Source organism: Labeo rohita, chromosome 21 (assembly GCF_022985175.1).
Source record: "Labeo rohita strain BAU-BD-2019 chromosome 21, IGBB_LRoh.1.0, whole genome shotgun sequence".
Taxonomy (NCBI): Eukaryota; Metazoa; Chordata; class Actinopteri; order Cypriniformes; family Cyprinidae; genus Labeo; species Labeo rohita.
Window position 1 is genome coordinate 29,616,754 of NC_066889.1, and position 18,976 is coordinate 29,635,729.

The 18,976-nt window shown below is 30.8% G+C and overlaps 1 protein-coding gene across 2 annotated transcripts in view; it reads left to right on the forward strand.

The window, feature by feature from the left end:
• The window catches only part of onecut2 (one cut homeobox 2), a 24,476-nt gene extending 7,406 nt beyond the window's left edge, over positions 1-17,070 (forward strand). Inside the window, exon 2 of one of the 2 annotated variants that reach the window (XM_051092912.1) lies at positions 16,043-16,296. In XM_051092912.1, coding sequence (XP_050948869.1) covers positions 16,043-16,151 — 109 coding nt within the window. In that variant the 3' untranslated portion in view covers positions 16,152-16,296. Of the gene's footprint in view, positions 1-16,042 lie in introns of both variants that reach the window. The other variant, XM_051092911.1, reaches the window with a different exon arrangement.
• The last annotated feature ends 1,906 nt before the right edge of the window (positions 17,071-18,976 follow it).

Here is an 18,976-nt window from a genome sequence, read left to right on the forward strand (position 1 = left end):
GAAGTGATGTGATTATCTCTGTGTCAGCCTGAAATGTCTCGTGATTGGGGGATCGCCGTCAGCACTGGCCTGAGCAAAGGGCAAAGTTTTTGGTCTCTCAGCCCCACAAAACGGCCCATGATGCTGCTGTCAGTAAACGAACAGTGAGCGAAAACATGTTTTTATGGAGCGAGCCTGTGGGGGATTCATTTGTCCGTCAGTTTTTCTTTTTATTTGGGTTTTATACGTGCATTCCAGCAGTCTGGTGTGTTTGGTTTCATGTTAGTGATCCAGAGAGGAATGATGTAGATTAGCTTGTGTGTGCATCATGATAAAGTTTATGCAAAACAGGAAGAAAAAAGTTTATTCTTGCATTTATACACCATCATGTCTCTTACCCTGCTGTGGTTTGCTAAAAGAACAAGCAACTTTTAACTTCAGCTATGAGGAAAGAGAGAGGTTCATGTTTGCTTTTCTAGAAGCTGATAAGAGTTTACGTAATAAAACAGCCATTATTTACAGTTGGGTCTTACGTTCTTTTAAATAGAGCTTTTGTCAGAGGGATAGATAACAAATTCTGCCATCATTTATTCACCTACATGCCTGCTTGAACATTTTGAACATTTATATTTATGCATTTGGCAGATCATTGCATTGCATTCCTTGGGAATCAAACCCATGACTACAGGAATATTTTCTTTTTAATGCAAAAGGAGAAATCCTGAATCTTAATGCAACTTTTCTGCATGCAACAGTTCATAGACATATCTGTCAATATAGTCACATGACATGGTATGGATTAATTGTATGATGTGTCTTTTATATGTCTCTTTGTGTGGAAATGAGTTGCATGAATATCTGCTTTTGGATGAAAAATTCTTATGGGTTTGGATCTGCATGAAGGTTGTGTAAAGGATGACAGAGTTTCCTTTTTTTGATGTGATGCAATCAGGGTTTGTGTACTTTTGGAACAGGTTGTTTCTTGCCAGACAAAGATACAGATAAAAAAAACGTAATCAGTGTTGCTTATTTATCTGTGGCCCTTTTTTTTTGCATTTGTAAGCATTCAGTGTTTTTGTGAAGCTAATTGGATCGCTGTTGTTGTTGACGAGTGTTACCTCATCTGCATAGTTTCAACACACCGTTTGTGAGTGTTCTGATTGGCTGTATCAGTGTGCTGATGTTTCTGTCTGGCAACAAACCTTTGAACCACTGATGTCATCATTTCAGACCCAGATGAACTCTGACCTCTTTTTCACTTGATCAGGGAACGTTTGTTCTGTTCCTCATGGAGATCAAGAGATACAGTGACCCTAAAAGAAGCTGAGGCTTGAGTCTCACTTAAGGACACTATAGGCAAAACCATTGTTTTTTTTTTTTTTGTTTGTTTGTTTGTTTTTTCATGTATTGGTCAGTTTTGGAGATTTTGGGCTTTTTTTCTTCCATAACATGTCTTTTAGACTATTGGAAAGAAAACATCCAAAATATACATTTCAAAAATTAATTCTATTACACTTTACCCATTTGCGCCTGTAGATTTCAATTTTAATACATATCTTAAAAGTTTTTTCTCAACTTTAACAGCACTTACAAACACCAAAACTTAGAGTTTTATTCCCATCTATATTCTGAAGGTTTTTACTGAGGGGTTTGTTTATATATCTGTCACACTGATTTATATAACTTTTTATTCCTAAAAACATGGAAAAATTAATATTTCTAAAGATTTTGAGTTTTTTTCTGCACTTTAGCAGCATTTACATACATCAAACTTAGCAGTATTAGTCCTCTCTACATTCTAAAGATTTTTACTGAGGGGTTTGTTTATATATCAGTCACACTGATTTATATAACGATTTTACCCTAAAAACATGGTAAAATTCATATCTCTAGAGATTTAGAGTTTTTTCTCCACTTCAGCAGCATTTACATACACCAAACTTAGCAGTTTTAGTCCTCTCCATATTCTGCAGGTTTTTACTGAGGGGTTTGTTTTTAAATCATTCACAGTGATTGATATGATATTTTATTCCTTAAAACATGGTGAAAATGCATGTTTTTAGAGGCCTAGAGTTTCTTTCTCCACTTCAGCAGCACTTACATACACAAAACTTAGCAGTTTTATTCCCATCTATATTCTGAAGATTTTACTGAGGGGTTTGTTTTTATATCATTCACACTGATTTATATTACTATTTCTTCTCCTAAAAACATGGCGAAATTCATATCTCTAGAGATTTAGAGTTTTTTCTCCACTTCAGCAGCATTTACATACACCAAACTTAACAGTTTTATTCTTCTCTATATTCTCAAGGTTTTTACTGAGGGATTTGTTTTTATATCATTCACATTGATTTATATGATATTTTATTTTTAAAAAACATGGCGAAAATGCATGTTTTTGGAGTTTCTTTCTCCACTTTAGCAGCACTTACACAAAACTTAGCACTTTTATTCCTATCTATATGCTGAAGATTTTTACTGAGGGGTTTGTTCATAAATCTTTTGCTTTGATTTCTATAACATTTTATTCTTAAAAACATGGCAAAATGTGTTCTTTTCTGACTGTTGACAGTATTTCCTGATTTATAGAGTGATAAATGGAGAAATGCAAAATCCCTTCTATAAAAACCTTCAAGTCCAATATGTCAACAAAGTGAAACAAGAATTTTGAACCTAGCTTTATCCAATGTTCAGATTAATTTTCTGGAATTGGATGCAAATGAGTGCATTTTTAATTACATAATGCCTCACTTGCATATTTAAACAAGACATATTAGAAACTTGTAATACAAAACAATTGTCTTAATTAACTGGGGAAGTATTTATAATCTGTTTGGTAGCCTTAAAATTGTCTGTATGTCATTGCATTAGATATCAAATATCACAGCAAGTGTTGTTTACTTGTAAAGAAAGATGCACAAACACACTTTGCAAACTTAACAGTATGGTTTGAAATGATTAAACAATAGTTGGAAAATCACCAAAACACAAGCTGATGGGAAGACATTTAGTGGAGAAAAGGTCCTGCAGTATTTCAGACATGCGCATACTTGATAACTTTATAAGCGTGATGCATGTGAACAAATGATTTTGGGGTTACTGTATTTAGTTCTAGCCAAAGCAAGATGATCCACTGCAGTGAACGCATGACTATGTTCTCACTTAGTTTCTCTTTCCTTCCCCTCCTCCATTTCTCGGCGAGGTGTCCGGCCTCCACATTAAGGATATCCGCACATGCACAGAATGACACAGCTAAGTGCAAGACTACAGCATAATGCATTTAGCAAGTCCTCTCCCTCTAACACACACTCACACACACACACAGGCCACTTCCAGAAGAGCGTATGCTTAGAAAATGGTTGATACTGAGATCGGAAGCATTTGAGCGGCCCGGCGTACGCACGAGAGATCACACGACCGTGAGAGTATGAAACACTAGCCGAATTAAAAAAAGAGTGATTTTCTCTCATCTGTTATGGGGAGGTTTCAGCGAACAAGTGAAAACATCATTAATGATCGTGTTTTGTGGCGAAATATTGATCTGATGTCACCCACCGCCCCCCTCGCTCTCCTCTCTCTCTTTCTTTGTACTGTATCTCTCGCTTTTTCTCCCTCATGTAAATCTGATGACTGTAAGATGCATGTGACTGGAAATTTAAAGATTTTATAAATGGCATTACAAGTACCTTAGCTTGCAACAAAAGTTGAGTAATTTTTATTTAAAATAGTTAATAAATTTGCATTTAATAGTTTCAGAGCAAACTTTGACTTGTATATAATTAGTGATAGAGCGATGTTAACCAGGCTGATTGACTGAGTTATATTTTTTAGGTTATTAGTAGTCTATTGGGCAAAATATCATATCAGTGTTATTCGTTTTTAGAATTTTTAAAAATTAGTTTTATATTATATATTTGCTGTTTTCATTTTATTTTAAGTTTTAGTAATTTTGAGTGTGTTTTTATTTTTTTAAAATAAAATAGGTTTAATTTTTTATTTTAATTCAGTGTTTATTTCAGTTATTTATGCTTTAATGGTTTTAGTTAACTATAATAACCCTGATTTAAAAAATCTAACAACAGCCTAGTCAGTACATTTTGTGTAAATATTGTAAATAAGTGTTTAAATTCACCAGTTTTGTGTGAATATCTGCACTCGACCCATTTCGGTCTATCACTAATTCTTAGTATGGATTTTTCTTGCATTTTTAAGATCACACAAACCATCTCATCTCAAGGTTTTGTGTCTTCAGAAACGCGCTTCAGCTGCATCCGCATGTATAATTCAGTGGTGATCAGACAGCGGTTTGTTTTTGTGAAGTCATGGCACATAATGTACCGAGAGAACCAGCAGAGTAAAACTACTGAATGTGATGTAAGGACTGCAGTCAACGTGAAATTTACTATCTTAATGCATGTTCCTGGATTTATAGTGAATGATTCATAAGTGCATGTTATGGCAGTAAAATGTAATAGTTTGCTCCAGCTTTATCCGCTGACGTCATGTAGGCCGTGTGGGCTGTTGGTAATGTTCAAATATTTTAATGTGTGTGTTTCTGCTGCTCAGAAGGGTTTGTCTTTGTTTTTTAGGTTATATCAGTGAATATAAATACATTTAAATGTCAAAAAGTCCTTCATGAGTTCTAATGGAATTTGTATTTATTAGGTCCATCAGCAGCCAAAACATTGATATACATTACAATATTATAATTGCTCAAAATTCACACACAAAAAAATCAATTTTAAATGTTTTAAAAGTTTTTTGGCTTATGCCAATAGCCTTAATATGGCTAAATACCAGCTAATATATTTTCTTACCCAATTATGTACAATTGCACATAAAATCCATAAAGAATCCAATATTATCCTCAATATTAATTCTAATTTTAATTCTCTGAACTTCTGAAGATCTAAATGATCTTAGTATATGTTTATTAGATTTTCTTGATACATATTCCATTATTATGATGCATACTCTTTACACGTTTTAATATTATTTTTTGTACATTTCCATGCATTTGCTTGATATATTTTTTTAGGAATTACATTTTTCTTTTCATGTTTTCCCCCCAAATTTGAGTTCATCCAGTGGAAATGTAAAGAACTGAAATAGATTTTTATTTGATTTATGTGGTTGTGTTTCCGAATTTTTCATGAACCATTGTTAGCATTCCTTTAGGAATTTTTATAGGCCTACTTCGGATAAAATTCCAGTGCATCTGATTGAATCCAGATTTCAATATATAAGCTGATGATAGAGGCTGGTCTTTGGGTTCCTCATTAATTGCTGAAGGTGTAAGCTGATACTCAATACAGGCAAGAACTGGTCGATTTCATACGGCCGGGTCTTTCAGGGCAACGCGGAAAGCGTTCAGATATGAGCGAAGGACGGCGGTGCGGTTAGGACCGTTCCACTGGACGTTTCCTCTCACACACATTGATTTACATTTGCCAGCGAGGAAAGATAAACCAGCGGTGTGAGAGCAGCTCTTACCCGTTTGATGAAAGGCCAGGGAAACCTGAGGTATTGATCGGATTGATTGAACTCTACCCCTTTTAGAAAAGCCCAAAGTTGACACCCCTCTCCCACCGCGGAAATGGTAAATCCCTTTGAATAATATAATTGCTTTTTTGATCGCACTGTAAAGCGCCATGAGAGCCCATCCTGATGGAGTCAGTGTTGCGTGGACGCCCATTGACGGCTGAGATTGTGTCTCCGTGTGTGTGTGTGTGTGTGTGTGTGATTCTTTCGGCTGCAGTAAGCAGAATACCAAATGATGACGGGGAAATTCACTGCTTCACAAAAGCAGCAGTCTGGAGCTTTTATCCAGAGCAGCACTGAACAGAAAGCCATCAGGGCCTTGTAAAGAGAGCTCGGTTTAGGAAGTAAACATTGATCCTTTATTTTACTAGAGAGAACAAAAGGAGAAAGTACAGCTGCCTCATGCACAACAAAGACAAGTGACCCAGCTAACAAAAAAGACGAATGTTATACTAACGTTCCCTTTAAGTTCTGAAAATGTTACTTCTGAATGTCTTGATTATGCAAATGTTCCATTATTTTGAAACCGTACGGGAATGTTATTTTTGAATGTTCTATAAACATCCTGAAACAAGTAGTTACATTTAGAAATGTTAGTTGAACATCCAACAAAAACGCTTAAAAAATTCAATGAATGTTTTTGCATTCTGTGAATGTTTTGAGCTAGAATTTTGGGACAATTATTCTTAAAGTTTTCTTATTATATCAAAAGGTTTTTGGAATGTTCTCTGAACATTCAAAATATCTTTCAACATTTTTAAAAATGTTTTCTTGATGTTGAGAGAATATTCAGTTTTAGCATTTTGCAAACGTGGGAATGCACATTTTTGAATGTTCTTCAAAGATTAAAAATGTTCATAAAATAATGTTCCATGAATGATGTATAAATGTTTTTGTGCTAACATTCGCATTAAGTTATGAAAACTGCATTTCTGAATTTTTCAAAAAGAAAAAACATTTTTTCTTGGTTATGCGAATTTTGAGGGAATATTCCATTTTATCATTTTGTAACATTATGGAAATGTTACTTTTGAATGTTCATGGAACGTCCTCGGATACATTCAAATCAGATACATTTAAAAAATGTCAAACATGCAACTGAAATGTTAAAAGAAATTCCATGAACGATGTATGTTTTTGTGCTAACGTTCTCATTATGTTATGGAAATGTTTTTTTTCTGAATGTTCCCTGAACAGTCAAAACATGTTTTGAATGTTTTTTAAAAAAAAAAAAAAAACGTTTTTTCTTGGTTAAGCGAACATTGAGGGAACATTCCATTTGATCATTTTGTAACATTATAGAAATGTTACTTTTGAATGTTTCTAAACATTAAATTAGTTACATTTAAAAATGTTAGGTGAACATCTAGCTAAAATGTTTCAGAAAAAAGTTCCATGGATGATGTATAAATGTTTTTGTGCTAAAATTTGCATTAAGTTAAGAAAACTGCTTTTCTGATTCTGAATTTTCAAAATGAATGTTGTGAATGTTGAGGGAAAATTCCATTTTATCATTTTGTAACATTATGAATATGTTATTTTTGAATGTTCTCTGAACATCCTCAAACGATTAGATACATTTAAAAAAATGTTAGTCAAACATACAAATGAATAATATAATGTATAATGTTTTTGTGCCACATTAAGTTATGAAATTTGTTTTTTTTTTTTCTGAATGTTCTCTGAACATTCAAAACTTATGTTTTAAATGTTTTAAAAAACAATTTTTTCTTGGTTAAGCAAACCTTGTGGTAACATTCCATATTGTAACATTCTATATAACATTTATGCAAGCATTAAGGAAATGTTGGTTTTGAGTTCCAAATTCCAAAACATTCCAAAATCAGTTACATTTAAAAAAAAAAAAAAAATACATTCTATGAATGATGTATAAATAATGTTTTTGTTTTAAGAACATTATTCTACTAATGTAACTGGAAGAACGTTTGTTCATAACTTTGAGAGAACCTTTCCAGAACATTCTGAGAACGTTCCCTGTTAGCTGAGGAAAATATTTCTCAACTTCAAATGAATTTCTAAAAATGAAAACAGTGCAGGATTGGGATAGAAGTTGAAAGGAATGCTTATGGATTTTTTTTCCCCATCATAATTTGAAACCAGTCCTAAAGGATAGAAATCCTATATTAATTAGTAAGAATCATTTGACTGCTAATATAATCTTATATCATTATCCTAAATAGGATATTACTGAAGCAAGAACGTTCAGTTTATCCAGCAGGATCTTATAGGATTCTTATTGATCCCATTAGGATCCTTTAGGATTTGTTTCAAATTATGAATTCCAATTCCTCGAATCCTGTATGTATTCCTCCAGGACTGTTCCAATCCAAAATTGCTTTCTAGATATGAGAATAAAGATGTATTACTCTGTTAACCCTGCACTTACTTTGAATTTGGGCCTTGTAGTGATGTCAAACCAGCAGAAATGATGGCACACCACTGGAAAATGCTAAAGATTAAGTCCTTGTAACTAAATGATGTACTTTTAGCAAAACCACAGTGCTTAAAATAACAACACAGACTTTAGTTTGTGCAATTTGCACATGAAACGGCTGATGTTTTGATACAGGAGCATCAGTAATGGAGGCTTTGAGTGGAATGGCGCTGGCTGCTCGTGTTACTGTGGTTTTGATGGGTGAACAGCGCCATCTACTGCTGATCAAACACACTGCACAGCAACTCTCTGTTTGTGCGGGACTGAAATTATTTCAACGCAGGACTGTGAAGGATACCTTATATCTTAAACAACAAAATGATATCCATCTGTGATTGTTTAGATCATGATTGCTGATGGCAACAGATGATTCTTACAATAATTCATCATTACAGTTATCTGCATAACAAATGAATTAATCAAAAATGAATTGTAAGAGTAGTGCATCTAGTCTGTGCATTAACATAAGTAGACAACCATAGGAAGGGCTTTTCAAACTAGCTGTCATTTCTACGTTTCTAGTTTATTTAGAAACTAAAATTATGAACAAACGTTACACCAATAACATTAATAGAATGTTATGTTTTTAGAATATTCAGCATATTCAAAAGTAACATTCATAATGTTTGCAAAATGATAACATGTAGCGTTCCCTTAATGTTTGTGAAGTTATAAATTGTAATGTTTTCATAATGTTTGCAAAATGATAAAATGTAACATTTCTATAACGTTTATAAAATGTAACATTCCCTTTATGTTTACAAAATGATAAAATGTAACATTTCCATAATGTTTATAAAATGTAACATTTCCTTAATGTTTACAAAATGATAAAATTTAACATTCCCTTGCAAAATGTAACATTCCCTTAATGTTTGCAAACTGATAAAATGTAACATTTCCATAATGTTTATAAAATGTAACATTCCCTTAATGTTTGCAAACTGATAAAATGTAACATTTCTATAATGTTTATAAAATGTAACATTCCCTTAATGTTTGCAAACTGATAAAATGTAACATTCTCTTGCAAAACATAACATTCCCATAATGTTTACAAAATAAAGTGTAACATTCCCTTAATGTTTGCAGAATGATAAAATGTAACATTCCCATAATGTTTACAAAATAAAGTGTAACATTCCCTTAATGTTTGCAAAATGATAAAATGCAACATTTCCTTAATGTTTACAAAATGATGAAATTTAACATTCCCTTGCAAAATGTAACATTCCCTTAATGTTTGCAAACTGATAAAATGTAACATTTCCATAATGTTTATAAAATGTAACATTCCCTTAATGTTTACAAAATGATAAAATGTAACATTTCTATAATGTTTATAAAATGTAACATTTCCTTAATCTTTGCAAACTGATAAAATGTAACATTCCCTTGCAAAATGTAATATTCCCGTAATGTTTACAAAATAAAGTGTAACATTCCCTTAATGTTTGCAAAATGATAAAATGTAACATTTCCATAATGTTTACAAACTGATAAAATATAACATTCCCTTACAAAATGTAACATTCCCTCAATGTTTGCTAAATAAAATGTAACGTTCCCTTAATGTTTCCAACATTTTAAAAACTGGACATTCTGAATGTTCAAAGTATTGTTCTGTATTTAAACAACTTTACATTAAAAAATTCCCTAAACAAATTGTATATAAAATAGGATGAACAAAATGTGGACTTGAATGGGTTAACAGTAGTTGAGGATAAAGCGCTGAATGTCTGTCTGTGTTTGAGATCCCTAAACACTCAGTCCTGCGTTTCTGCTGCCATTGTTTCTGCATCAATTATACATGCAAAGTGTGGAAATATTGCTGTGCATTTGTCTTTATCAAATATTTAGTTTAAGCGCGCTGTGATAGGGGGCCGGCGAGGGCTTTGTCGTTTTTACACACAAGAGTCTCTTGGACGTCTGTCTGCAGCGCTCAGCAACTTCTTCTGCCTGAGTGCAAGACCTGCGTTTTCTCGCACTCTTTACACTTGGCATGCTGCCGCCTTAATTTTATGACAAATGGGTCTGTGCTCTGTGTGTGTGTGTGTGTGTGTGTGTGTGAAAGCAAGTCTGGTAATGAGGGTGTGAATGCAGCAGAAGTGAAAACACACACACACACTGTGTAAAACCACACTGACGTGTGTGCGTCCGCCTTTATTTACACCGTAGTTTCCTCTTACATAATAGTTTTGTACTCAATTGAGCTCTTAACCTGATTTCTATTGATCTGGCCCAGGCTCAGTTGTGCATACTTAATTCGGAGAAGTAATCAAATCAAATCTTGACACACACACATACGCACACACGTGTAGTGCTGGTAGAAACCGTGTTCATCTTCGTTTCATGTTGTTTGTAGATGAAAATCTGTGTTTTGGTTTATAATTAGTGCTGTTAATTTGTATTTTGAGTTGTTGCATGCAATTCTTCAAGTGCAGATTTGTGGCATAAGCGAAATAATCATTCAGGATTTTCGTTCACCAAAAAATGTAATAGATGTTATATTTAAAAAAACAGTTTGAATATATTTTCAAAAATTAAATATTTAAAAAATATGCATTTTAAATATATATTTAAATAAAAAAGTATTTTTAAACTTAATTATTTTTTAAACCAAAATAATGTAAAATAAAAAATGTACTAAAAGTAGTAAAATCTGTTTAGTACCTTATATAATATACTAATGACCACCATAAAATAAAAAAAAAATTGGTGTCACATGATCTCTTTGCATATTTAATTCTATGAGTGGCTTGCATTTGTTTTTAAATCTCAGAAATCAGTTATATTTAAGAACATTTATTTTGCATTTTAATTCAGTTTTGTGTTAAAAATCAGAAGCTTTCGTAATTGAATTGTGTCAAGAAAATGATCTTAATTTATCATTTTAATACCTCATTTTTATTTTATTGCATTATTTAGCATTTTTATTCAGTTTTGTGTAAGAAAAAAAAAGCTAATTAAACTGACTAATTAAATAATGTATCAAAAAAGAGATAAAAACAGTTTGAATACATTTTTAAAACTGTAAATATAAATAAATATTTAAATTATTTTTTAAAAATAATTTTAGATTTTATGGATTGAACTTTAATTAAACAAAAATAATTAAAATTAAAAAATGTACTAAAATTAAGTACTAAAATCTGTTTAATACCTTGATGATATACTGACAACCACAATAAAACAAAACCAAACTAGAATTTTTTTTTAAAAAAAAGTAGCTTTTCCACAAGTTTATATAAATTATATAAATTACTTTAACAACACAAGTTGCACCATAAAACCTTAATGTACATAGACAACAAAAAACTATTTCTTCATTTAAATGAAATAGTATCACACAGGGAATTCTGACTTGTTCTTTAAAAAAAAAAAACGTAAAATTGAACATTTTTTAAATGTAAAATTACATTAAATATCCCATTAGATTATAGCTTCTTTTATTTACATTTACATTTCATTTCTATGTTTTCCTGCTTATTTACAAGCTAAAATTATGAACAAACATTCCACCAGGAGCATTAATAGAATGTTACATTTTTAGAACATTCAGAACATTCCAAAGTAACATTCTCATAATATTCAAAAAATGATAAAATGTAACATTCCCTTAATGTTTGTAAACTGATAAAATGTAACATTCCCTTGCATTCCCATTAGATTATAGCTTCTTTTACTTTCTTTTGGTTGACTTACTTTTTTTTTTTTTTTTTTTTTTTTTACCATTTCCTTTTTCAGACTTTTATTGTTAAAATTAGGATTTTTTTTTTTTTTTTTTTTTTAAAGATTACTTTCCACATCTTCTACTATTTAAAAACGTCTTAATATTTCCATGACTGCAGGAATCTTGCTAATAATGTACATTCGGAATCTGTTGATGTACTGAAGGCAATCAGATCAGAGACTTTTGTTGGGCTGTAAGATACAAAATATTTGTCTTTTTAAAGGTGAATAGTTTGTAGACACACGTATGTTAAAATATGAGACTTGAGAGTTGGACGGTCTGTTGTTATATTTATAGTTCGATATCATAGTTTTGCAGTGTTCCTGATGCGTTTTGCATTATATCTGTGTGATGTGCTTCAGCTTTAGCAGCGTTTACTGAGATCAGCACAACAGACTCACACACAGGTCAGCAAAATCCACAATCATTAAAACTGTAGAAACACTTTCATACACATTAATAAGAAATTCTGCCCGAGGCTGTGATGAACTATACCCTACAGATATACTGTAAGCAGAGCTGTTTTAAATTGATTGACTTTTTTAGTTATATATAAAGTGCTTTATTATAGACCACCACAAATTATAGCTTTGCATTATAGAGTATGATGCTACACATAAGTCATGATTTAATTGCTTTACGGATTGTGTGTTTACCATTGAGTCTGTGTCTGCCATGAACTACTAGCATAGTGCTTACTGTACAATTATTGTATGCTGCCTATTATTTTTAGAAACAGTGTGTGAAACAGTATGCAATAAGAAATGATACACATTCTACTAGTAATATGCAAATTGTTGTCACATGATCTCATTGCATATTTAATTCTGTGAGTGGCTTGCATTGATTATCTCAGAAATCAATTGTATTTAAATATATAATTTATTTTGCATTTTAATTCAGTTTTGTGTTCAGAAGGTTTAGTAATTCAGTTGTGCCAAGGAAAAGATCTTAATTCATTGTTTTAATGCATATTTTATTGCATTGCTTTGTATTTTTATTCCATTTTGTGTAAAAAAAAACAAAACCTAATTAAACGTATTAATTAAATAATGTGTCAAAAAGAGATCTGGTTAATATGTCATTTTAATGCATCAGTTTATTTCATTTTATTGTTTTGCATTTTAATTCTGATCTGTGTAAAATAACCTGAAAATTATTTTTATTTTATTGCATTGCATTGCATTGCTTTTCTTTTTATTGCATTTTAATTCATTTTTGTGTAAAAAGAAAAATAACATTTAGCTGTCTAATTAAATATGTGTCAAGAAAGAGATCTCTGGTTAATTTGTCATTTTTAATGCATTATTTTATTTATTTTATGTTTTATTTTTATTGCATTGCATTGCATTACATTTTATTGCATTGCTTTTCTTTTTATTGCATTTGAATTCATTTTTGTGTAAAAAGAAAAAGAGCGTTTAGCTGTCTAATTAAATATGTGTCAAGAAAGAGATCTCTGGTTAATTTGTCATTTTTAATGCATTATTTTATTGCATTGCTCTTCTTATTGCAATTTAATATAGTTTAATGAAAAAAAAAGTTTAGCTGTCTAATTAAATAAGTGTCAAGGAAGAGATCTCTGGTTAATTTGTCACTTTTAATGCATCTTTTTTGATGCATTATTTTATTTTATGTTATTATTATTTTTATTGCATTGCATTACATTTTATTGCATTGTTTTTATTTTTATTGATTTTTAATTCATTTTTGTGTAAAAAGAAAAAGCTGTCTATTTAAATATGTGTCAAGGAAGAGATTTCTGGGTTAATTTGTAATTTTTAATGCATAATTTCAATGCATTATTTTATTGTGCATTGATTTTCTATTTATTGCAATTTAATACAGTTTTGTGTAAAAATAAATAAATAAATAAATAAATAAATAGGTGTCAAGGAAGAGATCTCCGGTTAATTTGTCATTTTATTTTATATTTTATTTTATTTTATTTTTCAAAATCTGCTGGTCAGACGTCAATATTGGACTCAAAATAACTGCAGGGTTAACAGAATATTCTGTGTTTCATAATGAAAAATATAAATCAACTGCATTTAGAATTTAGTAAAAAAAATCTCCTGAACCAGTAATTATAGGATTCAAGGATTTGAGTAATTAGAAATGCAAGATGAAGTTAAATACATTGCACTGTGGGTTCCAGTATATTATGCCACGTGTGCTTTTGTATACTCTATATTTTGCCAAACGTTGCTGTTGATGAGGATCTGTCAAGCACACTGCATACACTACACATACTGCAGAAAGAGTGCTAGTGTGTACTGTATGTAATTCCCAGCCTCTCTCTATAAATCTGTGGTGTTTGTTGTTGATTTGTTGATGCTGTCGGTGTAGATCAGACTGCTTCTTGCTCTGGTTTATCTGGTAATTATCAGGCAGTCCTGTGTTTTTGGTCTCTTGTGATAAAAGACCCTAAGTATAAAGCACGCAGCTCCAGGTGAACTCGAGTGAATTACTCTGGGAATCTTAGTGGTCACTGAAGTAATTACCTGGAGAGGATCTTGAGCTTCCTCAAATCATCTGCTGCTTTCCTGTCAGACGCACTGATCTCAGTTCAGATGTTTGAGTCGTGGTTTCTGAATAAGAATCTGTTAAAACACGTCAGAAGAGGTTTGTTCTAATGCAACGTTGTTTTTGTTACAAAAAACTACACTAAAACTATTACATTGAAATTAAGCAAAAAAAAAAAAAAAAAAAAAAAAAAAAAAAAAAAATTAAAAAGTAATTTTAGAAGAAAATACTCAAGCATGTGAAATGATTTGGCAGCTATCTTATAATGAGTTTAAGTACTAACGCTACTAAAACTAAAAACTGAAATAAAAGTCAATTAAAGCTAAATATAAATTATAAAAATGACAAATGCTCATAAAAAATAAAAAAATTTCGAAAACTAAAATAAAACGTAAATTAAAACTAATAAAAATGATAAAAGCACAGAACAAAATTAATATTACTGAAACAAAAATAAATGAAAGCTAAAGATAAATATAAAAAAATGCATTTACAAAAGCAAGAAAATTGCTAAAACTGAATCAACTAAAACTAATAAAAATGACAAAAGCACAGAACAAAAATAAGTGAAAGCTAAATAGAAATATTGAAAAATAAATATATTTTAAAGAACTAATAAAATGACAAAAACATAACAAAATGACAGAAACTGAAATAAAAATAAAAATTAAAACTAATAAAAATGACCAAAGCACATAACAAAATTAATAATACTGAAACAAAAATAAATTAAAGCTAAACAAAAATATTTTATAAAACTTATAAAAATGACAAAAGCAAGTAACAAAATTATTAAAATGCAAAAAAGTAAAAAAAGAAAAAGAAAAAAATAAAGCTGTATATAAATAAAGGCACATAAATAAAGCTGTAATAAATGTATATTATCACATAAAAATGATAAAAGCACAAAATTACTAAAACTGAAATAAAGCTAAATTTTAAGCTAAATAGAATTTTTAAAATATATGACAGCACATAAAGTTATTAAAACTTTGTAAAACAACTGATATAAAATAAATTTAAGCTAAACAAAGTACTTTTAAAAAATAAACAAAAGTCATAAAAGCACATAATACAGTTACTAAAATTAAAATAAAAGTAACCTAAAGCTAAATAGAATTTTAAACAAAACTAATAAAAATGACAAAAGCCCATAATGAAATTAACAATACTGAAACAAAATAAATTAAAGCTAAATAAGATAAAAAAACAAACAAATAAAAATTAAAATATGAAAAATGAAATAAAAAAATAAAGCTAAATAGAAATGAAAAAACAAAGGCATATAAAGGCATATAAAATTAATAAAACTGTAATAAATGTAAATAATTATAAAATGACAAAAGCACAAAATAACTACTATTAAAATAAAGGTCAATTTTAAGCTAAAAAGAATGATTAAAATATGTGACAAACACATAAAGTTACTAATTAAAGTAATTTAAAGCTAAATAGAAATAATAAAAAAAAGAATAAAAATGACAAAAGCCCATAACTAAATTGCTAAAACTAAAACTGAATCAAAATCAAAATATTTAAAAAATAAACTAAAATGACAAGAACATAAAGTTGCTAAAACTTAAATTGAAAATTGAAAATAAATTTAAATTCATGTCACATGATTGTTATTTTATCTTTTATGTAATTGTAAGTAACTGTGGGTGGTGCAATCCAAAGGTTGCAGGTTCGAACCCTGCATTAAATGTTTCAGTGTTTGCTAAATGCACGAATATACGTGTGAGCGATTCTAACGTGTTTCTTCTCTTTGTTTTGTGTCTCCTTTCTAACAAACGAAACCCCCGAAGCGTGCAAAAGAAAAGAGCAGGACCCGAGCAAAGACAGGAGCAATACACCAAAGAAATCGCGGCTGGTTTTCACAGACCTGCAGCGGCGAACGCTTCTGGCCATCTTTAAGGAGAACAAGCGTCCGTCCAAAGAGATGCAGCTGACCATCTCGCAGCAGCTGGGTCTGGAACTGAACACTGTCAGCAACTTCTTCATGAACGCCCGCAGACGCAGCCTGGACAAATGGCTGGACGAGGGCAGTCCGGGCAACACGTCGTCCACCTCCAGCACTTGTACCAAAGCGTGATCCCGGACAGAGGAGAGGGAGGGAACGGGGTGGGAATGCGGGGCGACGGACGGGACGAACTTTTTAAGAGGAAAAAAATCATTCCGAAGGGCAACGAGAGGAGAGACGCTGCTTACCGGCTCCAGTCGGAGTCAAAAACACAACGATCTGTTCGTGCAATGAGCCAAACGTCAGGAAAAACGCTTTCTGTGCTCCAATCCAAAGATGGTTAACTTTACATTCGACTTTAAAGAGAAAACCAAAGGGTTTGCATTTCACATCTACATTCACTCGAAATTAGCTTTGATTTTCTTTTCCTTAAGTGTGTGTGTGTGTGTGTGTGTGTGTGTGTGTGTGTGGAGAGACTTTAAGCTATAAGGATGAATCTCACAAAAACATGTCCAGGTTACATTTCGTGCAATATTTTACACTACTGATAAAGTATTTTTGTCCTGTTTTCGAGTGCAAATTGTATACATTTACTTGAGAAACACAAATAATAAGATATTTTCTGAAAAATCCATTAAAATTAACCATGTTTTGTTAAACAAAAATTAAAAAATAAAAAACGATGTCTGAAAAAACTATTATTTAGAATATAATTATAAAATATAAAAATATATTAAATTAATATATAACATTCTTTATTGTTTTATGCAAAGTTCTTTATATCCTGTGTCATTTTGCTTCTCAAATAAATGTATTCTGAATCATTTTTATATATTTGTACTGGAAAACAAAAAAGTAGAATTTTTAAAAAATAATAATAATAATAATAATTATTATTATTATTATTATTATCATTATTAATTAAAACAAAATAATAATAATAATAATTTCCAAAAATGTCAATTATTGCTTCTATTATTGTTACTGTAATACAGTGATTTTTTTTTTTTTTTTTTACAGTAATGAGATTTATTTTTTATTTTTTTATTTTATTTATTTATTTTTTTTATAAATCTTATGCCATTCTGCTTCTCAAATAAATGTACCTTGACTTAATCTTTATATATTTGTACTGGAAAACAAAAAAGTTGGAAAAATGATTTTTAAATAGTAGTAGTAATAATAATTTTTTATTATTATTATTTTTTATTATTGATAATAATAATAACAATTTACAAAAATTCCCCAAAATGTCAAATATTTCTCCTATTATTGTTACTGTAATACAGTGATTTTTATTACAGTAATGAGATTTTTTTTTATTCTTTTTGCACTATGCTAAAGCATTTTTAAAACAAAATATGCATGCATTTTGGATAAAAATATGGCATGCACATTCTTCTTTGTGACATTCACTCATCACAGATGAACTGCAACATAAATTTGGCAATGAGTCACAGGTTGTTCTAACACCGATGTGCGACTGAACCTGGTTTCGAGTACAAATAGTATACATTTACTTGAGAAACACAAATAATAATAAGATACTTTCTGAAAAATAGTTTTGTTAAAAAAAGACATATTAAAAATTAAGTAAAAATTGCCAGCGGGTCAGAAAAATAACTAATTTTGGAGAAAAAAACAATAATTTTAAATACAATTATAAAATATAAAAATATATTATATTAATATATAATATTCTTTATGGTTTTACACAAAATGTTTAATATCTTACGACATTTTGCTTCTCAAATAAATGTATCTTGACTTAATTTTTATATATTTGTACTGGAAAACAACCGTAGAATTTTTTTTTAATAATAATAATAATAATAATAATAATAATATTATTATTATTATTATTATTGATAAAAAATGATAATAATTCTCAAAATTTCCCAAAAATGTTGATTATTTTATTTTTTATGGTAATGCATTTTTAAAATAAAATATGCATGCATTTTGGAGTGAAATATGGCATGCACATTATTTTTGTGAGATTCACCCATCACAGACGAGCAGCAACACAAAGTTGGCATTGGGTCACAGGTTTTTCTATCACACGATGTGCGACCGAACCCGGTTTCACCTCCGTACGGTAGAAAAACCCCCGTCAGAAGCACAAAGCACAACAAACGTGAAGGACACGCCGACCGCAGATCTCTCACACCGTTATTGGCCGGCCGGGTTTGTGAGCACAATCCTGAAGCACATTAAATTTGCAATAGAACAGGGGCTGGACCACACCGATTGTTCTTCTACGGTTAAAAAAACAACTCAGGATGATACGACCGAAGAACAAGCAGCTCAACACACTCAATGAATTACATCAGTGCAAAACACACACACACACACACACAAATGCATCGCTGTATGTTGTCACAACTAAGAAACCAAACACAAGTGAACTGGCATTGGTGATCAGGGCCTTTACAAGAGTTATAAGAGGACAATCTCCACACCAATGCCTACCAGTTTAGCTTTCCCTTCCAGATCTTTAGGCTTTCACAAAGCTCTTTCATGCACTCATCTCAAATTCCATCACTCGTCCTCATTTATTATTGAACCGACGGACCGAGCCAGTAAGCAGTTCTTCTCTCCCGGGTTACGCTTGGATCACTCAAAACGGACACTAAAGACTTTTTCTATTTATTGACAAATCGACACCAAAGAAACTTTTTCTGCACCTAACTGTTCTGCAAACAAAAACTGTTCAAAAAGAAAAAAACAACCAAAAAAAGTCGACGGCCGGATCGGTGGAGACATTGGAAGCAGAATG